The 25,756-nt window shown below is 54.4% G+C and overlaps 1 protein-coding gene across 1 annotated transcript in view; it reads left to right on the top strand.

Annotated features, from left to right (window-relative positions):
- Positions 1 to 25,339, top strand: part of OTOG (otogelin) — a gene marked incomplete at both ends in the record, with an annotated part of 76,567 nt that extends 51,228 nt beyond the window's left edge. Inside the window, 23 exons of the mRNA XM_080816287.1 lie at positions 651 to 768; positions 1,435 to 1,514; positions 2,031 to 3,826; positions 4,664 to 4,832; positions 5,136 to 5,281; positions 5,886 to 5,975; positions 7,160 to 7,343; positions 9,672 to 9,892; positions 10,101 to 10,239; positions 11,775 to 11,969; positions 12,182 to 12,394; positions 13,001 to 13,105; positions 13,269 to 13,376; positions 13,806 to 13,907; positions 17,239 to 17,337; positions 18,516 to 18,556; positions 19,884 to 19,959; positions 20,071 to 20,249; positions 20,996 to 21,100; positions 21,279 to 21,398; positions 22,597 to 22,642; positions 24,976 to 25,055; positions 25,139 to 25,339. Of these exons, the coding sequence (XP_080672413.1) occupies positions 651 to 768; positions 1,435 to 1,514; positions 2,031 to 3,826; positions 4,664 to 4,832; positions 5,136 to 5,281; positions 5,886 to 5,975; positions 7,160 to 7,343; positions 9,672 to 9,892; positions 10,101 to 10,239; positions 11,775 to 11,969; positions 12,182 to 12,394; positions 13,001 to 13,105; positions 13,269 to 13,376; positions 13,806 to 13,907; positions 17,239 to 17,337; positions 18,516 to 18,556; positions 19,884 to 19,959; positions 20,071 to 20,249; positions 20,996 to 21,100; positions 21,279 to 21,398; positions 22,597 to 22,642; positions 24,976 to 25,055; positions 25,139 to 25,339 (4,613 nt within the window). The remainder of the gene's footprint in view (positions 1 to 650; positions 769 to 1,434; positions 1,515 to 2,030; positions 3,827 to 4,663; positions 4,833 to 5,135; positions 5,282 to 5,885; positions 5,976 to 7,159; positions 7,344 to 9,671; positions 9,893 to 10,100; positions 10,240 to 11,774; positions 11,970 to 12,181; positions 12,395 to 13,000; positions 13,106 to 13,268; positions 13,377 to 13,805; positions 13,908 to 17,238; positions 17,338 to 18,515; positions 18,557 to 19,883; positions 19,960 to 20,070; positions 20,250 to 20,995; positions 21,101 to 21,278; positions 21,399 to 22,596; positions 22,643 to 24,975; positions 25,056 to 25,138) is intronic.
- Between the last annotated feature and the right edge of the window lie 417 nt (positions 25,340 to 25,756).

Genomic DNA, 25,756 nt, shown 5'->3' with positions numbered 1-25,756 from the left:
GGCCACAGGACCTTTTTTTGAGGAAATCTCTCCTGGGAGAGTAATTTTCCTGTCATCTTCTGTACCTCAGTTTCCTTAGCTATAAAATGGGGATAATAATAGTGCTACATCATAGGATTACTGTGAGCATTAATAAGGAAAACTTATGAGACATTAAATGTCGTGTTTGGTGCTGTTGAAGAGTTGGCTATTGTTTTGTTGTCATTATTATTATTCTTAGTCACCAAGGGTGCAGGGCAAGCCTGGCCATCAAGGTCCCAGAGGAGCAGGGTGACAGGGCAACCTTATGGAGGGGATCAGGGGTCCCAACCTTCTCTTTGGCTAACCCTCAAAGCCCAGCTGTACCTGCCTGCTCTGTACCTCCCTGCCACAGGGTTCTGAGCCCCTACTCCAAGTTCCCACAGCCCCATCCCAAGGATCCCCCAGGCACCAACCTTTGCTCACAGGAATAGTTTCCCCTTAGGTTGGTTTTTATTTTATTTTATATTTTATTTTACTTTTCTTTGCTTTTCTACATGTGTCCATTTGTCTCTTCCATGGAGCAGGGTGGGGATAGGCGGAGCTAGGATTACTCTGTGTCTGTCTCCTGACCCTGAGCTGGTACCCAGTCTCACTCAGTGCTGGGACTCTGGGGTGGCTCACCTTTCCAGATGCCAAGCCCTCAGGGGCTGCCTACCCCCTCTGTGAGTGGCGCTATGATGCTTGTGCCAGCCCCTGCTTCCAAACCTGCCGGGACCCACAGGCAGCTGGCTGCCGGGATGTGCCAAGGTGAGGGAGCATGGGGTCCAGGTGTGTATGTCAGTGTATTTGAGCATGCGCATGTGCAAATGGGTGTGTAGTCTGTGGGCAGAGGCATGAGCATGTCCTGAGATGTATGTGTGTGCTCACAGGTACTTGTGATTGCATGTGTGTGTGTGTACTAGAGTGAAGCTGACTTACATGGGCATGTGTGAGTATTGATGTGCATACAGCTGGGCCCTGTGTGTATTCGTGTGGGTATACTGGTGTCCGTGGGCCACACACAGCTGTGCATATGTACACGTGTGTGAGCTGTATGCATCTGGGGGCTGGTGCAGCTGTGTGTGCATGAAGGTTTTGATAGTCTGTATGACTCTACAGGTGTCTGTGTGAATGTTTTCAAGTCTTGCGGGTGGGACAGTGTGCCTAAATGCAAACACGTGGGAGCGTGTGTGAGTGTGTGCACAGGTGTGTGCATAAGCAGACCTTGTTCATGTTTCTCTCTTGGTCTGAGGAGTATGAGTTTGCAAAAGTGTGCAACATGCTTGTTCAGGTGTATGTGCTTCTGTACACGTGTCTCTGGGGGTTCATGTGACGTATGTCATAAGGAGGGATGAAGCTGTGCTCGCTCTATGTGAAAGAGATGATTGTCCCCCATGTCTCCAGCTACTAACTGGATCCCTGCTCTGTCCTCAGGGTGGAAGGCTGTGTGCCTGCCTGTTCCACTCCCAAGGTCCTGGATGAAGTCACACAGAGATGTGTCTACTTGGAGGACTGTGAGTGGCCCAGATTTCTCATCCCTCCCTCAGATTTCCTCTAAATCTCCAGCGTCTGCTTTGACCAACCATGCCCAGAGTCCCCAGGTCCCTGGAGAAGCAGGGTCAGCATAGGAGCCTCTGGAAGAGACCTTTAGAGTAGGCAGGGACCCCATCCAGTCCCTTCTTCCCACTAAACAGAGAGAAAAATGAGGCCCAGAGTGGAGAGGGGACTGGCTTGGGATCAGGTGGTAGGAATGCAGTACAGGCAAAGGCAGGCCAGAGGTCCATTGGCTCTGAGCTCGGGCTTTGAGGTATGGAGCAGAGTCCAGACCTGCAGAGTCCTCCAATCCCACACGGCAGAGGCCCCTGGGTTGATCAGGCTGCCTGACTGGCGGCTGGAAGCTGCCCTCCCCCATGCTCACCTAGGCCGCTGGCTCAGGAACCCTACCTCACAGCCCTGCCCAGTGAAGACCCCCCTGGGGCAGGCAGCAGGCGTCCCATTGTCTGAGCTGCTTCTCTCTTTGCTTCTCTCAGGTGTGGAGCCCATGGTTTTGGTCCCCACAGAGTCTCCTGGCCACCAGACCCTGCCTCCCGGTCAGGAGCTGCCCACTCTCAGTGGCAAGGAGCTGCAGTTTCCACAGGAAGCCCCCGGGGCCCCCTCCCACAAGCCAATGCATACTCCCGCTGCCCCACTCACCGCAGCTCTGAATCCACCCATGACAGTTACTGAGGGGCCAGAGCTGACTCCAGGCCCCACGCAGGCCACTCTGCAGCTGCCGCCGGGGGTCACTTCATCTAACCTCCCTGCCCCTGCCACAGAGGCCCCAGCCAGCATGGGAGCGACTGCCAGCCACCTGGCCACCACCCTTACCCCAGAATCCTCATCCCTCTCCTTTCCGCAGCAGACACCCACACCTAGCATAGGGTCAGGGGCTGTGAAGACGACAAGGGTGACTGTGACCTTTGCAGGGAGCCCCAATATCACAGAGTCCGCCCGGTCACCCCCGGCACCTCGCTTCCCACTCATGACCAAAGCCGCGACAGTCCCAGGCCCCGGCTCTTTGCCTATTAGGACCACTCCGCTCCAGCCTTTCCCAAGCTTGGCGTTGCCTACGAGTTCCTCCTCCAGGCCTGTGGCTTCCCCTGCAGTGACCTCCAGGCCTCCTACTTCCTTGGGATCCCACAAGGCTTTGCTGACACCTGCAATCACAAAGGTCATGAACAAGACAGGGATGCCCCAGCCCACAAAGGCCCAGAGCATTTCAAGGCCCAGCAGCCTCCCAGCCAAGTCTAGGACCACAGCACAGCAGGTTCCTGTCAGTTCTCTGGCTACCAAGAGAGTGGAGACGGCACCACCCACGGAGAAGCAGCCTGGGCCCAGCCAGCCCGCAGGCACCCCAGCACCCTCACTTCCAAGACCCATCCCTACTGCCCCACTCCACCCCACCCAGCAAACTACCATAGCCACCGGGCCTCCATCTCTGCCCCCCGAGCCCCCGGCTGCCGCCAGCCCGTCCACACTCGCTCACGGGCTGGGGGTCACTCCCTTCATGTCTGTGGATTTGACTCGGCCACCCCAGCTCCTCTCTGGCCTGCCTCTTGATACCAGCCTGCCCTTGGCCAAGGTGGGCACATCTGCCCCAGTGGCCACGCCCAGGTCCAAGGGTTCTGTCGTCACCCTTCCACTCCGGCAGCAGGCCACATCTCCCACTATGGCCACAACACCACCTACGCAGACCCTCAGCTTAGCACCGCCTCTCACCCCTGCTGTCGTGGCCCAGGTAGGCCTACCCAGCCATACAGCCCCTCAGGCAGCAGGCACGGCGCCCGGCCTGCTTCTGGGAGCCACGTTGCCAGCCTCCGGACTCGTGGCCGTGGCTGAGGGGGGATCCTCCACGCTCTCTGCTGCCCCACACAAGAGCACAACAGAGAAGATGGCCATCCTGTCCAAGCAAGTGTCTTTGCCCCCCTGGATATATGGCCCTGCCCAAGGGGTGCCCACAGAACTCACGCCTGCTGTGGCCCATACTTTGGCTACCTTGGCGCCGGAGGCTGACGGCCCCTGGGCCGTCACAGTGCCACTGGTGCCCACATCCTATCCCCTGAGTCGTGTCTCGGCCAGGACTGCCTCCCAAGAGAGCTCACTCATTCTGCTCCCTCAGCTGGCCCAGGCCCATGGAACCCCAGCTGGACCACATCTTCCAGCAGAACCGGGGGCAGAGGCCACCACCAAGCAGTCTGGGCGCTCAGCCCCCGCCCAGAGCATCGCAGCAAGTTCGGCTGAGACCTTAACAACCACCACTGAGGAAAGCACATCTCCCACCTGTGTCGTGAGTGACCTGTCAGGCCACCCCAGTGTGGTCCCCTCATGCACCTCTCTCCTGGGCCAGTTGGCTGGGACACCATCATGGCGTCACATTCCTCATGGCCTGTGGCAGCTTCTCCTTCACCAGCCACCAGGCTGCAAGATGGCATTTCAGTCACCGCCCTCAGGCTTGGCCCACACTCTGGAGCCTGACAAATTCTGCAGGCTCTCCTGGGTCCCTGATGTCATGGCGGAGTCTCACCATTCCCCTAGGGCTGATTGGATGACTTAGTGTGACACCAGAGCGTGGAAACCTGAGTGTGCTAGGGGGTGTATGTTTGTATCCGTAGAGTCACATGGGACTGTGTGTGCATAGTTTATATGTGTGAGACTCAGGGCGAGCAATCATATCTCTGTGTGTGTGTGCTTTATGGTGTCACGAGACAGTGTAGTTCTATGTTTGTAAGAAAGAGAGGTTGCGTGTGCATGTGCCTGTGCGCATGCTTGTGCATACGTGGGTATGCTCAGGTTTCTCTGAGTCTGAGCTTGCATGTCTGCACATCTGTGTACCTGGACCTCTCTCCCAGGGCTGGACAGATACGCAGAAATCCCAGGGATTCAGTCCCTGATCCCCAATCTCATGCTCAGCTCGTCCCCAGGCCCCTGAGGGGCATGTTGGGTGGGTAGAGGGTGACAACACCATTCCCTAGTAGTTATACCTCTGGGTCCCCTGCCCTGCTACAATTGACATTGGAAAGGGTCTTATGCCCTTAGCCTCGGGTGGGAGTGGGGGGAGGGGTGGGTAGTGAGTGGCTCAGTACTAGGCTGGGCACTCACACTGTCTCTCCACCCTGTGCCCCAGCCAATCGCTGAGCAGGACTGCGTCCGCCACATCTGCCTGGAGGGCCAGCTGATCCGAGTGAACCAGTCTCAGCACTGTCCCCAGGGTGCCACACGCCCTCGCTGTGGGGTCCTGGGCCTCGCAGTGAGGGTGGGCGGGGACCGCTGCTGCCCCCTGTGGGAATGTGCCTGTGAGTTCTGGGGTCCATCCTCCCGAAATGTGACCTCGGCGCCTTCCCTGTGTGTTCCTTGGCCTTAGAGTAACTCTGACCTGAATGCGTTCTCCTGTGGGACATCTTGTCTCATTATGACCCCTGAACTGGCAGATCCCCTACTCTTGCAGCCTCATCTCTGTGACGCCTGCTCTGAGCGACTCTCCAGCCCCCAGGGCCTCTGAATCACTTGAGAAAAGGCCAAGGTGCCTGCGTTATATACCTGGGTGGCCTTGGTCCCAGAAACATCTGTTAATCTTCTCATCCTTGCCCCTCCCCCAGGCCGATGCTCAATCTTCCCTGATCTAAGCTTTGTGACCTTTGATGGGAGCCACGCAGCCCTGTTCAAGGAGGCCATCTACATCCTCACCCAGAGCCCCAAAGAAATGGTCACCGTCCATGTCCTTGACTGCAAAAGTGCCAACCTGGTGACTGTCCCTGGCTGCATTTGCTGCTGGGGCCTCGGGATTTGACTAGATTTGGAGGGGTGATTGAGCGGTGAATTGGTTTTTAAGGGGTGCCAGAGGCAAGGACAGACACAGAAACCCCTACAGTAGCTCTGTTTGTCGGGGGTCTCCTGGAATGGCCCTATAGAGAAGGGGTTTGTGGAGTGTACCACCTCGTGGCCCTTTCTGGGGCCTGCACCATTCCCAGCTCATCCCCGCTGCCTAAACCCAGGTGGGAGGCACCCAAGTGCAGAGGAGCTGGGATGCCACTCCAGCCAGGTGGCCTGTGGCCAAGGATGCTGGCCGCAGAGAATCACCTACAAGGGTACCCTCATGAGCCGGGTGGAAGGAGGCAGGGTTTTCTGTTTGTTTTGGCTTTTTGTTTTGGCTGGGTTTACGGGAGGTCAGGTAGAACCAGAAATGCTCCCTGGGATTCTGTGCACCATCTGCATAGCCCCGACCAGTGCCCCTGGCAGACTGAGAGGGGGTGGCAGGGAAAGTATGCTCACAGTGGCTCCCCAGCAGGAGGAGGAGGAGGCAACAAGGACTGGGCTCCAAGCTGATGAGGGTTGGGCTCTCTCTGCAGGGGCACCTGAACTGGCCCCCGTTCTGCCTGGTGATGCTGAATGTGACTCACCTGACCCATCAGGTCACCATTGACCGTTTCAGCCGGAAGGTGAGTGCATCAGAGAGCAAGTCTTCCTAGGGCTGTGATCAGGCAAGGCGCAGGGCATCCAGCGGTGGAGGGGTCTTTCTCATGCCTGGGGGGCAAGGGCGGAGAGGGACCCTTTCAATGAAAAATAATGCAAAAGGCTCACCTCATTTGTTTCCCCTTTCTCAGCAATCATTCTCCTGGGCTGCCAACTGTTCAATGTCTGAAAACTATTGTTTCATATAATTTGTCAGGGTTTTTTTGGTTGTTTAAGGTAAGAAGGTATATCTAGTCCTTATTACTCCATCTTGGTCAGAAGCTAAAGCCCAAGTCCTTAGATGTGAGTGTTCATTCCCAGATCTGGGAGGCCACCAGGTCCATGGAGCCCCATCCCCTCTCTGCACAACTAGGAAGGCTCAGGCTGAGAGCACCGGGGATTTCCCAAGGTCAAAGTTTCCCAACACCGAAGTTCCTGTCCTGGATAATTTGCAAAGTGATTAATAAAACAGTGATTCCTCTAAGAGAGGGAGATATAAAGTCATTATAAATATTTTAAGATTCTAATCTTTTAATCTCCCATTTCTACAAAGTAAAACTACTAATCCATAGTACATACAAATTTAACCTTGTCAATATGTAGCAGAGGTTGTAGCTGTGACTGTAAAGTGGTGGAGAGAATTAGAGTGTGTTGCATACTTAACAAACATTGAGACACCAGTTTATGTCGGGCCCAAAGGCAGATGCTGGGGATTCAAAGGTGGATCTGGTGCCTCAATGAGGGAACAAGCAGAGGTCAGCACAGAGAGGAGGAGGCCCCAGAGAAGGGGTGCCCAAGCTAGAGGCTAGAAACTTGGGGAAAATCCCCCGGAAGAAATGACCTGAGCAGAATCAGGAAAGAAGGAGAGTGATTACAAAGCCTCAAAGTGCATGTTCGTTTGGGCACAGAGATGCAACCTGTCTCCCATTGTTGTGTCTTTTTGTTTTATCATTTTCTCATAAAAACGGTTTCAGAATTCTTTGATGCCACTTGGACAGTGTCTTGGCCACATGTGCCTGAAACAGAGCCTGTTACATAGCTTGATACTGTTTTTTGGATAGACGTGTGGATGGATGGGTGGGTGGGTGGAGGGATGGATGGATGGGTGGGTGGATGGGTGGATGGACGGACAGACAAGCTGTGCTCACATTGAACACTCTCCCCCCACAAGGTGACTGTGGACTCACAGCCCGTCTGGCCCCCTGTGAGCAGACACGGATTCAGAATTGAGGACACAGGCCACATGTACGTGATCCGGACCCCGTCACACATCCAGATCCAGTGGCTGCACAGCTCAGGACTCATGGTCCTGGAGGCTAGCAAAGCCAGCGAGGCCCGGGGCCGCGGCCTATGCGGTGAGGTGGGACCCAGCTGGGGGAGAGGGGATGGTTCTTGGGTCCACCTCTGCCCCAACACAGGCTCCCCTGTGTGAACCCAGGGAAAGCTGGGACAGAGGCCAGGCCAAAGGTGGAAGCAGCATGGCTGCCAGGGCAGAGACGTGTTGTCTGGTGTTCTGAGGCTGAAGCTGCCAGCAGGGAGACGGCTCAGGGCTCTGGCCTCGGCCAGTTGTCACTTTAACTGGGATTGTCTGTCGGCTTCCCGGATAGCTTCCTAATACCAGATAATCCTTCCTGTCTACATAGGCCTGGGCACTTCACAAAGCACTTCCACACTCTGATCTCACTTATTGCGGGTCACCGACCTAACAACCCTAAGAGATGACCATTGAACTAAAAAAGAAAGGGGGCTCAGAGAGGTTAAGCACCTTGCCCCAACGCACACAGCAGAGCTGCCACAACACTGGGGCTCTTCAGACACCAGCATGACTGCAGGAGTGTGCCCTTAGGGACCGGATGTGTTTTGATAAAGAGAAGGGGTACAGGGGGAGTCTGAGTGTGGACAGCTGCTCCCCCACGGGACATTCTGTGACAGGACATTATGTTGCCAGAGGACAGAGGAGCACTTCCATGTTCCATAAACACATAAATGTGCGTCCCTAAATCTGCACCGTTTTATCATTGATGCTCATACCCCTGTATTCAAAATGCCCTCTTCACGTGAATTAACATGTGTAAGTCTGCTCTCTGCTCATTCTTTCATTACTTACCATGTGCCAGTCACAGGAGAGATAGTAGGCAAAACAGAAGAAATCACTGTTTTATGAAACCTGTGTTCTTATTGACTTACTGATACAAGCGTATCTCTTTACACACACACACACACACACACACACAGAGCGCTGCCACCACTCCATCATCTTTTTCTCACCATGTCTTGCTTCCACCGTTTATGCCTGGCAGGGAGTGCTGGCCTCAGCAGTAATCTCCTCCCTAGGATACTCAGGACACCCTTCGGTGACTCAATGTCAAGACCAAAAATGCAACCACTGGGACCATAAAATCTGAAGGTTTTGAGTAAATCGTGCTTTACATTCATGAAACTGGTGGCTGGAGGCGTGAGAGCAGAAGTCAGCCAATTTTTATCCAAACTAACACTCTGTGTCCTGGGCACCCTGCTGGGGGACCAGGGGGGACTACTGGGAGAGTGAGAAAATTTATCTAAAGGAAAATGAACCCTTGCTTTCAGAGCGAGACAGCCCAGCCACACCAAGATCCGTTCTACAGAACTGGGAGGTCGTGGACAGGTGCCTCCGAAGGGCTCTTGGAAGAAGGACTTCTGAGAAAGTGTTGCAAACAGAGGGAGCAGCATAAGAAGGTCAAGGGCAGGGAAGTGTGTGTGGGGAGCCTAGAGCGTGAGAGAGGAAGCTGAAAGTTAAGGTCGCGTTAGAAGCTGTGACAGAGAAACTTCAGCCCCCACCCCCATTTCAGTGCCTTATGACCTGACAGAAGTCTATTTCGGGCACAGAAAAATTCCCAAGTGGAGACCCCCTCCATCTTGTGACTCTGCCATTCTCAACACACGCTTCCAACTCCACTGCAGGAAAAAGAGTCTAAGAGTCAAAGAATGTTTATGGACCGGGCCTGGGCCCGGCCATGGTACCCCTCACCCTCCTCCTCACTCTCGTCCTGTTGGCTGGGACTCAGCATGGGCTCCCCTGGCCCCAGGAGAGCCTGGGAAAAACAGGCTAGAGAACTGTCTGGGAAGAAGAGGAAAGAGGAGTTACACTTAGCTAGCAATCTCGACTAAGGCAGATTTTCTTGGAGTCATTTTTAATTTTCATATAAGGTCAGAGCTACTATAAAGAACTCCCATGTACTTTTTGCTCAGTTTTACCAAGGGTTCACATTTTGCCACATTTGCTTTTCCTGCCTCTGTGTGTACACAGAGGTGTATAAAATGTGTTTAGATGTGTATAAAGACCACATATAGGTATACATATGTGTATATATATGCATGCACACATATATGATTTTTATATGTGCACTTTTCTATGTTATGCCGTTTTTACATAAATGCATTTTTCTGAGTGATTTGAAAATATATCGGAGACATTGTATCCCTCTATCTCTAAATACCTTGGTGTCTGTCTCCTAAGAATGATGATATCTTCCTACATAGCGGGTTTCTTAGCTTCTCTGTGCCTCATTTCTCTCATCTGTAAAAGGGGGATAATAGTAATACCAGCCTCAAAGAATTGTTGTAAGAAATATGCAAAATGACATCCAGGGTCCTGGGAGTGGTGGTGATCATTATGGCTATTGGGATCGTCCTTCCCTTTCCAGGCATCTGTGATGGGGATGCAGCCAACGACCTCACCCTGGAGGACGGCTCTGTGGTGGGTGAGGCTGAGGACCCCGCTCCCTTTCTGGACAGCTGGCAGGTGCCCAGCTCCCTGACCTCGGTAGGCCAGACCCGCTTCCGCCCAGACAGTTGTGCCACAGCGGACTGCTCTCCCTGCCTTCGCATGGTATCCAACCGCACCTTCAGCGCCTGCCACCGCTTTGTAGGTACCCGCTGGGGCCTGGCGTCGGGGGACCTCCCAGGCTAGGAAGGGCAGTCCCTACCTGCAGAGGGCAGCTCCCCAGAGGTTTTGAACCTGGGGCCAGATCACCAGTCTCCAGAAGCTGGTTGTTGTGCCTGGGCGGGGCTGGAAGGAGCCGGGCCCCGGGATGTGGGGAATCGGGGAGAGCAGCGCTGTCTGGCGTGCCCAGGTGCCACCAGAGTCGTTCTGTGAGCTGTGGATCCGGGACACCAAGTACGTGCAGCAGCCCTGCGTGGCACTGACGGTGTACGTGGCCATGTGCCACAAATTCCACGTGTGCATCGAGTGGCGACGTTCTGACTACTGCCGTGAGTCAGGGCCTGAGCGGGAGTGGGGAGGACGGGCGACTCCTCTGTGGCTTCTGACGCTCCCACCCCTGTTAGTCATTGATTTATTCATTCGTTCATTGATATTACTCTGTAATTCAAGAAATATTTTACCAATACATCTATGATAAATACATAAATAAGTGTATTTATATTTAATATAAGATATAATATAAACATGTTTAATATAATATATAATAAATATAAATCGATCTATGAATAATTTAACACATTTATTTTTATTATAATTTAAATTAATAAGTCCAGTGAATATTATCTGCTTATTATTTAACTTATCTGAATCTCTTCTCCTTCTCTGTAAAATGAAGAAAGTAATAACGGCTCCCCCTGGGGTCGGTTTGAAGGTGATATGAGGTAATGTGTGCCGAGTGTCTCCTGCAGGCCCACCACATGGTTACCATCCAGGATGTATTGCCTTTCTTTTAATTTCTTGGTCATCTTTCTCTTCCTTCAGTCTCTCCCTTCCTTGCCTGAGAAGGGAAGTGAGAGCCACCCCTCCCCATCCTGTTAGGTTTGCACTGGTGGTGTAGACAGGGGTGGACCAGCCTAGGGCACTCTGATTTATAAATGTGGACACATCCAGATAGGCTGGAAGGAGCTCACAGGAAGACCACGCCTAGAATAAGATGACAAATAAAAGATGAAAAGACAAAGTCATCTAGAGTAGTGTTTTCCACACTGTGGGTATGAAACCAACTTTGGGGGTCAACACCATGTTAAAAATATGCAACAGAATAGAAAATGCTAGTGTGTACTCTACCTAGAAAGAGTAAATATTGTTTTTTTGTTTTATATTTTTGAGTAAATATTGTTTTGTGAACAAGTTTGTTTCAATATATCAGTAATGCTCTAAAAAAAGGTTCAAAAAATATATATATATCAATAATTCTCAATCCCAAGCCACCCTTTAAAATCCCTAGGGAACTCCAAAAAGTATGAATGCTGGGCCCCACAATAAGAGATTCTAATTCAGTTGCTCTTGGGGGAATCCTGGTAAGGGGATTTCCAAAGCTCCCAAATGAGTCCTCTGTAAGGACCACTGTTTGAGGTTTAAGGACCACTGTTCTGCATGCCCGTGTGTATCGGACCACAGTGTAAAATGTACTTTCTAAGGTGAGAAAATTTGAAAACACTGATCCAAAGCAAGGATTTGACAAATGTTTCCTGCGAAGGGCCAGATGGCAAATAACTGAGGCTTGTCAGGCTTTACTGTCTCTGTCACAATTACTCAATTCTGCCCTTGGAGTGCAAAAGCAGCCAGATACAATAGGCAGGTGCCTGGGCGTGGCTGTGTTTCAATAAAACTTTATTTGCAAACGTCCGTAGGAGGCTTGGTTTGGCCATGGGTTGTGCTTTGCTGCCTTCTGATCTAGACAAGGGAGGCAGGGACACCGAGCCCCTTTGTACTCTCTCCCGAGGCCCAGATGACACTCTGAGGCCCCTCCTCACTCTGCCTGGGGTTTGAGCCCGGCCTGCTGCCCACTGTGCCCCTGCAGCCTTCCTGTGCTCCAGTGACTCCATTTACCAGGCATGTGTGGCAGCCTGCGAGCCCCCCGAGACGTGCCAAGATGGGCTGCTGGGCCCGCTGGACCCAGAGCAGTGCCAGGTGCTGGGCGAGGGCTGTGTCTGCTCCGAGGGCACCCTCTTGCACCGGCGCCACTCAGCGCTCTGCATCCCCGAGGAGAAGTGTGGTAGGTACCTTCCCGGCCAGGGTGGGGCCCTCCATAGCTGACCTCACCCCAGGGTCTCCTCATCCCACATGCCACCCATGGCCGAGGCCCACCTGCCCTGTTCCAGGTCTGCTTTGGGGATGGTCAGTGTCCCAGGGAGGGTCAAGCCTGGGATGGTCTGGGTCCTCCCACCCGCCTCAGTCCCTTGTACCCCACCCTGTCCCCCACTGCAGCCTGCACTGACAGCACGGGGGTGCCTCGGGCCCTGGGGGAGACCTGGAACAGCTCCCTCAGTGGATGCTGCCAGCACCAGTGCCAGGCTCCCAACACCATTGTCCCAGTGGACTTGGGCTGCCCAGGGCCCCGCCCTGAGACCTGCCCACGTTTTGGGGAGGTGGCCTTGCTCCTGCCCACTGAGGATCCCTGCTGCCTGGGGACGGTTTGTGGTAAGTCCAGCCATTCACTTCCCTCAACCTCAACGCTTAAGATGGTTAAAGGGCACTGGCTCCCCCTGCAGACCTTGATGGATAGGACAAGGCTTGGGAAAATGAAAGGGGCATGTGGGGGGTGTGCTGTAAGCAGGGAGAACCCCGCCTGGGGGAGAGGAGCCCCCCTCATGAAGCAGCGTGAGGTAGGGTTTGAAGGCACAGGCTGTGGACCTGAGCAGCCTGGACAACTCTTCTGCCATTTTGCAGCCTCATGACCTCAGCGATCATTTAATGTCTTCTGTGCCTTAGCTGGTTCTGCTATAGCATGAGACTGATCATAGTCCCCGCATTCTGGGTGGTTGTGAGACTCTAGAAGTTGATACTGATCTAGGACAGCAGCTGGCACTTGGCCCATCTCGATGAATATTAACAATTAATGCTCTTCTGTCGAGCCCTGGACCTTCTGTGTGACCCTCAGAGGCCCCTTCCTAGAACGTAGGTCCTGGGGGGATTGAGGGAGAAATGAGGACAAGCTATCTAGGTGCTGGGGAGTACTGGAGGCCAGGAGTTGGGGGTGGGGGGTCCCTAGCCTCCAGCTGACATGCTCTGTGGCCCCTGGCCCAGTGTGTAACCAGACTCTGTGTGAGGGCCTCGCCCCTACCTGCCGCCCAGGCCACCGACTCCTCACCCACTTCCAGGAGGACTCCTGCTGCCCCAGCTACAGCTGTGGTGAGAGGTTCTGAGGCGGGGAGCGCAGGGGGAACCCTGCAGCTGGGGAGGGGGAGCTCTGGGGACTGGGTTCTGGTTAGGGACTGGGGCAGAGCCGGGCTGGGGGCCCAGGCATGGCCAGACAGGGTCTGCTCCCAGCATTTAAGTTCTATCTTTTCTGCAGAGTGTGACCCAGACCTGTGTGAGGCAGAGCTGGTCCCCAGCTGCCGCCAGGACCAGATCCTGATTGTGGGTCGCCTGGGGGACTCATGCTGCCCTTCCTACTTCTGCGGTGGGTAGACATGCTGGCAGATGTCAGCGTGCACAGCTGGATCCCAGACATCCTTTTCCTCACACATTTCCCGGGGGCGGCTGGGAAGGAAAGTGTGGGGCTCACCAGATGGACTGGGCACAGGACAAGGGTGAGATTCCTGTTCAGAACAAAGGGAAGGAGGAAGAGGAAACCAAGCCTGGCTTCACCCCATCCATTACTAGCAGGAGGAAATTGGTGTTTGTTCGGTGTAAAACTTTAGGTAGACAAGGAGGATCTAGATTCTTGCTCCAGGACAGGCCCCATGAGGCCACGAAAGGCTACCTGAGTCCAGCTGCTGTCACAGCTGGGTTTTAGGTACCCCCCCCCACCAACCCAGTAACCTGCCCTGTACCAAGACCCTGTGAGGGGGACTTCCTGTGACGGCCGTGGTTCCTCTCCCCCCCTCAGCCTGTGGCGACTGTCCAGATCCGATCCCTGAGTGTCAGGAAGGAGAGGCGCTCACCGTGGACAGGAACACCACAGAGCTCTGCTGTCCTCTGTACCAGTGTGGTGAGTCCCAGCTGGAGGTGGGCATGCAACCTCAAGGGGCTCCAGGGACATTTATGTGCCACAGGGACCCCTTCACAGGGTCCTCCCTTGGAACCGATGGGAGTTCAGTAGGGAGCCACAGGGAGCCCCAGGGTGAGGAGGAGCCAAACCTATGAGAGGACGCTGGGCCAGGCCATGGGAGCCGGATGGTGCGGGGTCCAGACAGGGATGTAGATGGCTCTGAGGCTTCAGGAGGAGGTTCCCTGTCCCCTCCCGTGGGGTCCCCAGGCCCAGGAGAAGGCCTAGGGTGAGACCACCCCAACCCTCCCAGCACTGATTTACAGTCCTCATTCTCTGAGCCAAGGCCCCTGCTTCAGGGCCCCTCTTGCCCTGTGTCACCCTGGCATTGCACATGCAGCCTGCATCCCAGAAGACCCTGCATCTCGAAGCTTGGGAAGATCTTTTTGTTGCGACCGTAAATAGAAGTGGACCCTTTCTGATGTCTTCACAGGACGTAGTACCTTAATATAATGTGTACTGTATACCTAGTACCTTAATAGTACCCCTTAAGCCTAGTAGAAGCAGCATCAGGGACATTAAGAAAACCTAACGGATGAGAGTTAACAAACTGGTTGAATTTCGAGATGACTCCATTTGCAAAAACCACACACTGATTATAGGGAAAAGGTGAGTGAACCTTGCCTGCCCAGAGTGGTGTAGGTGGGGACTGTCTGCCAGGAGACCCCAGGGGCAACTCCGACGGCTTCAGTGTCAGAAACCAACTTTGGAGCAGTGTAGACTTCCACGGAGCATGCCCAGATGAGCTGACCACAATGCACAGATCAGCCCTACTGGGGTCTCCAGGCCTCTCGTCACCAAGTGTTCACAAAGCTGATCTGAGCGGAGGGCTGCCGTCCTTCCCCTTGTCTTTCCTCTCTTTCTGTGTGTCTCTTCTTCTGTCCTTCTCGGCCTCCCTCTCTTGTTCATGTGTCTCTGTGGGGTTCTCAGGAGGAAGTCTGGTCATGGGGAGTAAGGACAGGTGCAGCCAGTCCGTCATGGTTTCGTGTCCCGGTTCTGCCATTTACTAGCCGTGTGGCCTGGGGCAAGTCACTAACTCTCTGAGCCAAGGTTCCTCATGGGTCCAAAGATGCTAACAGTACGTACCTTGAGGGCCTCTCGTGAAGATGGGAGATAATATATGTGAAGTAACTTATGGTCCTTGGCATACAGTAGGTGCTCAATAAAGGGAGGATATTGGTATCATTACTTCTTCCAATCCTCCTTGTACTTTTGTTATAGAAGCACTGTATCTGCTTTATAAAAGGTACAGAATCCAAGTAAATGCAAGCAAGTGAGAGTACTTTCTTCTGGCTTCCTAGATACCCCACTGCCAGCACAGTTGGGGTTGGAATACATCCTTCCACATACTCACCAGGCCTTTATACGTGTGTGTGTTTTTAATCAAAATAAGCTCATACTGTACATGATTTTTTAGATTTTCTTATTTGTTTTATTGTTTTTATTAGAGTATAATTAATATACAATGTTAATTAGTTTCAAGTATACAACATAGCATTTCAACAAATGTGCACATTCCTTTGGGCTCATCTTAAAGAATGTCGTCACCATCTGTCACCACACCATGTCATTATAATATTGTTGACCCTGTTCCTTGTGCTGTACTTTTCTTCTCCATTACTTATTTATTTTATAACTGTAAGCTTGTACCCTCCCCTTTACCTATTTCCCCTATTCCCCCCGCCAGCAACCACCAGTTTGTTCCCTGTATTTAAACGTCTGTTTTTTGTTTGTTTGTTTGTTTGCCCATTTGTTCTGCTTTTCAGACTCCTCCTATAAGTGAAATCATATGGTGTTTGTCTTTCTCTGTCTGACTTAGCATGATGCCCTCTGGGCCCAACCACGTCATCACAAATGTATACCTGCTCTTTTTTTTAAGATTTTATTTATTTACTTTACAGAGAGATAGAGAGAGCATAAGTAAGTAGGCAGAGCGGCAGGCAGAGGGAGAGGGAGAAGCAGGCTCTCCACTGAGCAGAGAGCCTGATGCGGGGCTCGATCCCAGGATCCTGGGATCATGACCCGAGCCGAAGGCAGCCGCTTAACCGACTGAGCCACCCAGGCGCCCCTACTTGCTTTTTTTTAACCCACTATTTTCAGCTCATGTTGATACATTTTCAAGTTATATCATGCCCCATCCAGGGCTTCCCTGGTTTGTCCAGTCCAGGACCATACATTCCTGTTTTGTCCCTTAAATATCTTTAGACCTAGCATCGATGTCTTTTTCTGCACGACACAAAATTATAGAGTTTGGGCTGGGGTCCTGCAGAAAAGTCCCACCTTCCGGATTCATCTGTTGCTCCCTCTTGGAACTGTTTACCTTGCTCCCCCATCCTCTGCGCTTCCCGCAAACCAGAATTCGGATCTAAGACTCGGTGGACTCAAGTCACAAGTGTGGGGCTCCACAGACGCGAGCTTCGCTGTACGTCACATCATGCGACACAGACCACGTGGTCGAGACAGTGTCACTGAGGCTAACGTGGGCCCTGGCCGAGGGCGGTGATTGTCCCATGTCGCCATCTTGCATTTATAGTTTTCAAGGGACCCGTTACTTTCACCCTATACAAAGGTCCTTCTCCCCTTCCACCTCATAATTTTTTGAGACATCAATCGATAATCCTTACCTGTGCCAATACACTTTTTTTTTTAGTAAATCAGATCAATCTTACAGTTTTCAAAGTGCTGCCCCAAACACCTCCCCTCCCCACCCCAAAGTTGTGCCCAGGAGTCCCTCAATCCTTGCCTTGTCTTCCCAATAAATGAGAATGGCTGAGGAACCCCAGACTAAGAGGGGTTGCCTGAAGACTAGGAAAAAGGGAAGTGTGCACCCTGGAATGTAGCATCCCTGAAGCAGAGCGGGCTCAAGGTGGGCTCCGTGGGTATGGTTCCCACAGGGCGCATAGCATGGCTTTCTCCTCTAGAGGGAAGGTTCATTCCCAGCAGTGGAGCTTGCACTGGTCCCTGGCGTCCATCTGACCCTACTCTCAGGGTGACACAGAATCCAGGGGGAAGGAAGGCTCCGTTGAGTGACTTTAAGGTTTTGACACTGTCCTATTGCTAATACCTCCTCAGAGTGGAACTAAGGCTTCCAGAAGTAGTTCTAGGGGGAGACTCCAGGAGCCCAGACTTCTTCCCTGGGCTCTAGCCCTGGAGGGTATCTAAGGACATTGGGCGGGGGTGGGGGCAACCAAGGAGGAGCCGATGTTGCATTTCTGGGGGTTTCTGCTCCAAGGTGTCTGCATCTGACGTGTCCGCTGCCTCCCTTTCTTTACAGTGTGCGAGAGCTTCCGCTGTCCCCACGTGCAGTGTGGCATGGGCACTGCCCTGGTGGAGGTGTGGAGCCCGGACCGCTGCTGCCCCTACAAGTCCTGCGGTGAGTCCCTGCGTGGAGACGCCCCTCCCCACAGCTCCACAGAGAGGGAGGCAGGGGAGGAACGGCCCCCACGGTCGGCCCCCACGGTCCACCTGCTCACGTTCTAGCCCTCGGAACCACCAACACTGCCTTGCTCCCCCTGCATCTGAATGCTGGGCACTTAGCATTCCTACACCTTTTTCTCCCCAGGATGAAAGAAGGAAAAAATCGAGTTCCCTGTTCCCCAAAGGTTTTTCCATCTAAAAAAAAAAAAAAAAAGTCTTTATTGCAGCTGTTAGTTAAAAAAAAAAATCTTCGTTAAAATTTGCCTCAAACCCCTTTGGGAGCCTCCATGATCAATAACGAACACCATTGAGCTTTATGTAAAAATGTGACTTAGAAAGAGTTGATTTTAGAAAGAGTTACGCATTGATTTCACTCGTCTTTTTTTATTATGCATTTATTTCACTCGTCTTTTTTCCAGGCCTCCAATGTTAACGTCAGGAGGCCAGAGAGTTTGGTCTGTTTTATTCATAGCTTTGTCCCCAGAGCACAGGAAAAGCTCTGCACAGAGTAGGCGCTTAAAACTATTTGCTGCAAGAGTGAGGGACCCAGGAGAGTGTTTTCACAGGCGCTTTGACCTTGCGCTCTCCTCCCGGGAAGCTAGAGCCTGCGTGTCTGTTGGGTTTGCTGGCGCTGCCCGGGCAGCAGGCTCTCCCTGAGCAGTCCCTGCCCAAGGCCGGACACTTGGACTAGTAAAGCCGAACTTGCTAGAATACATATTTGGGAAAGACAGACGGTCAGAAGTTCCACGCCTGCCATGTTCACTTCTGGAGAGGCCCCACATCTGCTCTAGAAAGGGCTCTCAGGAGGATGGGGCAGGATGAAGCCCAGATGACAAATGGAACCTGTGATTGGCCTGTCTGTCTGTTTAGCCTCACCCGCCTCTGGAGTGGAGCTTAGAACCAGGACCCACTCCTGCCTCCCCACAGGCCTACCCGAGAAGCCACAGCCCCTGTGTCCCAGGAGGCTGAAGGGAGGCTAAGATTTTGGCTTCTTCCCCCCAACCCCCACCCTGACTGGGGCTGAGGCTGGGCCAGAGGAGGGGCTGCAAGGGAGGGAGCAGTATAGGGACCCAGGGTGACTTCCACCCGGACACCTCCCAGTGAGATGGGTCCCGGCCCTCTCCTGTTTTTCAGAGTGTGACTGTGACACAATTCCAGTGCCCCGGTGCCACCTGGTATGGAGACCCTGTTTCTCCCCACTCTCTGAGATCTGCCATCCCCTTTCTGTCCCACCCCCTGGAGACCCTATTCCTTTAATGTAGTGCAGAAAGCCTTGGCTTCCTCATCAGCTTCCTTGTCCTAAGCTCTGCTTTCTGAGTACAGTGCCCACATTGATAAAGTGGGCATGCTCATGCTTCAGCATCATGGTGAGCAAGTACAATGCTGTTGGGGACAGCAATGACGGTGGTGGTGGGGATGGTGGGGATGGGGATGGTGAAGATGACAATATTGGTGATAGTGATGATGGTGGTAGTGGGGATGGTGAAGATGATGGTGATGATGATGGTGATGGTGATGATGGTGGTAGTGGGGATGGTGGAGATGACAGTGATGGTGATGATAATGATGGTGATGATGGTGGGGGGGATGGCGAAGATGATGGTGACTATGATGGTGATGATGGTGATAGCAATGACAGTGGTGGTGGGGATGGTGGAGATGACAGTGATGATGGAGATGACAGTGATGGTGATGATAGTGATGGTGATGATGGTGGGGGGGTGGTGAAGATGATGATGATGGTGATGAAACTCATAACGGCAGCTGATGTTTACTGAGAGTTAACTATATGTCAGGGACGTTCCTAGGCCTTTTTATGTATATTGTCCGATTAATTCTCATGACAGCCCAATGAGCTTGATTCCATGATGATCTCAGTTATACAGATAAGGAGACTAAGGTTAAGGTCATGAAACTAGTAAGTCATAGTCAGGATTAGAACCCAGGAAATCTGACTCCAGAGGCCATGCCCTTCGCCTCCAGGCTGCACGGCCCCTGAGGGAAGGGAAAATACTTTAAGAAATGTGAAGTTATGTTTAAAGGGGTTTTTTCACCACTTTCTGATTATATATATTCTCCTCACCCCATGTCCCACAACACACACTTTCTCTCATTTTCTCCCCCTCCCCATCCCTCCTCTTCTCCCTTCAACTGGTGAATGAGGAGGGTAAATGGTATTAGCCATGCGGGGTTCTTGGCTGACAGCCAGGCAATGGTCCCTGGCTGAGGTGGCCAGTGGGTGCTTGGGGTGAAAGGAGAGCCCTTAGCCCTGGGAGAGGACACTGGGGAGTGTTCCTCAGTGGGGAGCCACACTGGGAATTTTTCCCTTGGCTGGGGAGGGATTGAGCTCCCTGGGAGCCAAGGGCCCCAGGCCCGCCAGCCCCCTCCCCACCCACAGCAAGGAGCCAACTGACAAAGACAAGGGCCCCGGTGGCAGACTGCTCCCGAGGGCGGGCCTGGGCTTCTGCACCCTGGGGTGCTCACTGCCTCTGCCCCACCCAGTGGGAGAAGTCCCAGCTGGACGAGGAGTTCCTGCACAGCGTGGAGAATGTGTGCGGCTGCGCCAAATATGAGTGTGGTGAGCGGGGAAGGGAAGCCCATTGGGTAGGGCCAGGCTGGGCTGGCCAGGGGGCACTGGATGTGCCTGCTGGGCTCTTGGTGACTGCGGTCATCCCACACACCTACCCAGTGAAGGCCCCTGTGTGCCTGAGCCGCGAGCTGGGGGTGATGCTGCCAGGCCAGACTGTGGTGGAGCTCTCGGCAGACGGCGTGTGCCACACCTCACGCTGCACTGACGTGCTTGACCCTCTTACCAGCTTCTACCAAATCAACACCACCTCTGTGCTGTGTGACGTCCACTGTGAGGCGGTAGGTGTGGGGCGGGAGGGGGATGGGCAGGGTCAAGGCACCAGCCTGGGTGATCTTGGGTGCTCCAGGAATCAGAGGATCCTCAAGCTTTCTAGACATGTCTGAAGAGTAGTGCTGGTGGGAGGGGCCCTTCAGAGATCCCTGTGGAAGATGCTGAGCTCGGGCCGGGTTGGGAGACTCCAGGAGGGGAACAGCAAGAATGCGGGTCTGGCCAGGGCAGGTATCTGATGGAGAGAACACAAATGGAGGCACCTACTTATGACTGGCCCACTCCTTGATGCTCTGTGTGGGTGTCTGTGCTGCTATCCTTTGTTGAGCACTTCTGCATGCCCAGTAGCTAGGATAGCGACTGGTCTTGTAAAAGCTAACGAGGGTTGGGGGTGGAAATAGCCCCATTTGTCAAATGAGAAAACAGAGGCTGAGGGAGGTCCAGTCATTTGTCCAAATTCCCGCAGGGACTAGGACTCAAACTGAGGTCTACGCGCAGCCAGAAGGAGCACCCTTAATCACCAGCAGTGCTGTCTCTGAAATGGGTGGAAATGCTCTTCATCCACGGGGCTGGGGTCTAGGAATTGCTGTGAGGGAGGCTTGAGGAGGACGGAGGGAAGACCTTCCTGCCTGACATGAGAGGCTGGGAGCTCCCTTTCTGAGGACGGCCTGCTCTGGGCTTCGGGATCAGTAGGAAAAGCAGGAGCGTGGAGGTGGGCACAGGGCTGAGGCCCCTCTCGTCCTGCCCCATCCTGCAGAACCAGGAGTACGAGCACCCACGGGACCTGGCGGCCTGCTGCGGCTCCTGCAGGAACGTGTCCTGCCTCTTCACTTTCCCCAACGGCACCACCTCCCTGTTCTTGGTAGGCGGCCACCCAGCTACCCACCTGGGGAAGGTGTGCTGGGGGTTAGGGGTAGGCCAGGGCTCAGGGAGAGGTGCAGACGGGATCCTGGGCAGTGCTGGGTCCTGGGCCACACCTGTGTTCGGAGTTGTGCCCTAGCAGTTCCCACGGGCCATCTGGCCACCTCTGTGCCCTCCAGCCTGGGGCGTCCTGGATCGCAGACTGTGCCCGCTATCACTGCAGCAGCACTCCCCTGGGCGCCGTGCTCGTCCGCTCACCCATCAGCTGTCCCCCACTCAACGAGACTGAGTGTGCCAAGGTCAGTGCCAACTTCCTCCCTGCATGGCGTGGCCTGAAGCCAGGGATACCGGCCGTCTGACTGGCAGGGGGCGTGGGGGCTGGGGGGGGGGGTTCCTGTGTGCTGAGGTGAGGGAGGAGGGGTCCACTGGAGTCTGTACGCACCCTGCCACCCCAGCTCCACATCCCTCCATGTGGTCCCGCTCTGACCACATCACAGCCAACGTCCCCAGGCATCACAGGGCAGCGCCCAGGTGTACGCAAATATCCATCCTTACACACACACCAACACGGACAGTCAGTCCCTCACACACACCGCACACCTCATGGGGCTGTGAACCCCTCCGCTTGCCAGAACACATGCCATGGACCATCACACAACAGGGCACACAGGCCACACACAGCGTGCAGATGCCCAGTCCAGTCCTGGGATGGCTTGATGGCACTGCCACTGACCAAACCAACGCCAGAAGGGACAGCTGTCACTCTGGGCAGACCTCAAGGGAAAGGATTTCTGGAGGGCTGGGTTATTGTTGCATTATTGAAGTTCCTGAGATTAATATCAGACATTGAAAGATTTCTGATCTTACCTAGAAAACAAATACACACCCTCCCAGTCATACTCACCCTCACAATACAAAATCACACATGTACACACACGTACATGCGCATAAAATTACATGCATATACTCCCTAATTCACAAAGCTCTCTCACATCATTGTTTGGCTGATTTCATAAGCAAGGAGGAGGGCTGGGCCCCCATTTTCAAGGTGGGAAAACTAAGCCCAGAGGAAAGGGGTGACTTATCCAGGGCTGAGATAGAGCCCAGGTCACTGGCCCAAATGGGTCAGCCCCTGCACCCCTCCCCTCCCTGACCCTCTGTGCAGGAAGCACTGAGAGAACAGGTTGGGGCATGGCGGAAGCTGCCCCCTGGAAGGATGGGGGGCCCACACCCTCTTATCCAGCCTGCAGTCACACTGGGGCCACAGGCCACCTTAGTACCACTGTCCCAGCCAGTCAGGTTAGCCTCTGTGGCTCTCCCATGGCCAGCCCAGGGGCCCCTTCTCCCACTGGCCTGGGCCTGATGGACGGAAAGACCTGGTGCTCCTCTCCTGGAGCATCATGGGAGAAAAGGAGTCACTCTCACTGCCTCTTGCTGGGATCTTGGCTCCAGATCTGGGACAGGCTCTCCCACTCACCTCCTCTCCTCTCCTTCTAGGTTGGGGGCTCAGTGGTACCTTCCTTAGAAGGATGCTGCAGGACATGTGAGTGAGCACGGCTGAGGCCCAGGGGTGAAGGGGGACACCTTTCAGGTCAGGGAACAGGGTATCATGCCAGGGTTCAGAGGGCCAGGTTCCTGGCCTGGCACCCCAGTGGTGGTTCATCAGGGGTTATTAAATGAAGGAATAACACCCCTCCCATGGGGCTCATGGCACTGGCAGAGATATGCAAATGGGCATACACCATACTCATGTCCCTATCCCAGCAAAAGTCCTCGGCTTCTTGATGGAGACGGGGACGTCCAGGAGGTCAGTAATTCCCTGGCTGTTCTCCCTCCTCCTGTACCTGCCACGACCCCCAGCCAGAAACCCCCCAGGTGAATTCTCCCTGTGGCCGGGAGCCCAGTCTTAGAGTGCCCCCCGGATGGGATTCAGGCCTGCGGGGTCCCTGACTCAGTCTGAGTGAGAGCTCTGGGCATCTCCTCACATCCGGCCCCTAGAACCCGCAGCCCCAGCCACATATGCAGGCACGTTCCAGTCAGCTGTAGGACCTTTGCCTACGTGCCTCCCCTCCCCCTACGGTCCTCAGACTGGCCTTTGGAGGACAGAATTTGGGACCCTTTTGTGTCTACGTCACAGACAGCAGGAAAGCTGGGCTCAGTGCCTCCTTGGCCGATCTCTGACCCGCAACTCACGTTCGCTGAATATTCCATGTGCTCCCATGTGACCTGTGACCCATGTCCCTCTTCCCAGGTTCCCCGGGGACCCTGTTTCCTGTGGTCCCCGTTAGCCCCGCCTCTCCTCCACGGGTTAGTGTCCACTGCCACCCAGGTACTCCTCTTAGAAGGATTGCAGGCGTGCAGCCATGTTGCTGTTCCCAACAATGTCCCTTCTGCTAGATGGCCCCAGCTCTGGGGGTGGGGGAGGGGAGGGCAGGGCCCCTGCTCCCTGCCTCTGGCAAGGGCCTTTCAGCCAACAGTGCATGCTGGATAGCGAGCCTCACCCCCTGGGCTTGTGTGGGAATGCTTCAGCGGTGCCCACTCTCCCAGAGCCCATCAGCGCCCAATGCTGCCACCGCTTTGCTCCCGCTGGTCAGTCAGCTGGTCTCGGTGCAGGACCCCAAGGGCCATGGCCAGGAGAGCCCTTGGGCCTCTTGCCTGCTACAAACAGAGGGGGAGGAAAAAGTGAACTTAGCTCTGGCCAAGAGTCCTCCAGCTGGTATGGTGGGAAACCCACTGTGGTGAGGCCCAGAGGCCAGAATTCCCCCCCCCCCACCATTTCTGGCAGGTTCCCTGGGGTGACAGAGGGAATCCGTGCATCAGGCAAATATTTACTGAGCATCGACATGCCAGGCCCTGTTTTAGGCACCGTAGACACAGCTGATGTTTTAGTGGGAGAGACAGAATAATAAGTAAAATATATAAGACGGATACATCTGGTTTTAGGGGGATTGAGACTTACACAATTTGGGGGAGCCTCATTAAGAAGAAGAATACAAACTTACAAGTCCCATATCAGGGTGTGAAGTTGAGTGTTTATTTAGAATGGAAAAGAGCTCACAGCACGTTGAGGGAGGGGCTGTTCAAAAGAAGGTCTGAAGCTTCCGTTTCCCCAGCATAACTACCCTTGTGTCTCTGATGAGATGGTGATGGTGCCCAGGCTAGAAATAAGGCAAGGGAGGGGTCGGGAAGGGAGCAGAGGGTGGAGGGAGGGAGTTGTAGTTTCAGGCGGGGCCCAGGAAAGGCCCGGGGCGGAGATATTTGCGTCTGTGAGGGCCTAAGCGGCCCTAAGATGGCTTGTCTGTGGGAGGTGCAGCCCAGGCAGAGGAAGCTGCTGCCAGTCATCTTCCATGCCTGTGAGGACTGCGTGAGGCGGGCGAACCCCTGACCCTGTCCGATGGATCCGGAAACCCAGTGAGCCTGCTGTGTGCCAGCTTCTGGCACAGGGTAGTGGGTTTCCATACACTCAGGAAATTGCTGATTCTTTATCCTAGAAGCCCTCTCAGAGTCAGAACGCTGAAGCTGAGAGAAGGGTGGAGACAGGGCCAGGGTCACCAACAGGGGTTAGAGACAGGCACTGGGGCTGGGGTGGGGAGGCAGCCTGGCTTGTCTCCAGATCCTCCTCTTCCCTAGCCCAGAGCACCGCCCCCCCCAGGCCATCCAGACCTCATTCCCTGTCTCCCCTGCCTTCACCTCCTGTCTGTCTCTCCAGGGCACTGAGTGAAAGGCTTTCTCTTTGCTGGGGAGGGGCTCTAATGCATGGGCACTAACGCCAGTAGAGAGACCCTCAAGCATGACACTAACTGCCCCAGTCCAGCCCATCCTACTGTCCCCTGCAAGCACTTCTCAGCCACAACTGCCCCCTCCCTGTCCCCCCAGGTAAAGAGGACGGGCGCTCCTGCAAGAAGGTCACCATCCGCATGACCATCCGAAAGAACGAATGCAGGAGCAACACCCCTGTGAGTGGCGCCCCCTGGCGGTGGGAGAGGCGGCTTCGCGGGGTGCGCTGCACCCTTGGCCTCACCAGTCCACCCACCTCCAGGTGAACCTAGTGTCCTGTGATGGGAGGTGCCCGTCCGCCAGCATCTACAACTACAACATCAACACCTACGCCCGCTTTTGCAAGTGCTGCCGGGAGGTGGGCCTGCAGCGGCGCTCCGTGCAGCTCTTCTGTGCCACCAATGCCACCTGGGTGCCCTACACGGTGCAGGAGCCCACCGACTGTGCCTGCCAGTGGTCCTGAGGCCTGGGGGCCAGGGCTGGCTGGACCACCTCTGCCACCCCCACCTTCTGCTTCCAGCGGGCCCAGGGTGTCGGGGGGGTGGGCCTGAGGGGTGCTACTGGTGTGAAGAGCGGGTAGGCGCTGAGCACGGAGTGACGGGCAGAGGCTCAGAGAGTGACTAGAAAGGGCCACAGCTGCCCATCCTGGCTTCTTCTCTGGCCTCCCTCTCTTGCATACACCAAAAAGCACTATACCTGAGGGCTCAGGGAACTCGACTCTGTCCTTGGCTGAGGTCCGGAATGGGCCTGAGGCCTGACTCTGGCTGCAGGGGGGAGGAGGGGGAGAGATTTCCTGGGAAGCCAGGCCCCAAACTAGACTCAAGACCATGTGCAGGGCTGGGATGTGATGGACCCTTTCTACCCTGGGAGAACCATAGAC

The sequence above is a fragment of the Martes martes genome (assembly GCF_963455335.1).
Source record: "Martes martes genome assembly, chromosome: 10".
Taxonomy (NCBI): domain Eukaryota; kingdom Metazoa; phylum Chordata; class Mammalia; order Carnivora; family Mustelidae; genus Martes; species Martes martes.
Note: the sequence above shows the minus strand (reverse complement) of the source record. Positions and strands in the feature narration are given on the sequence as shown.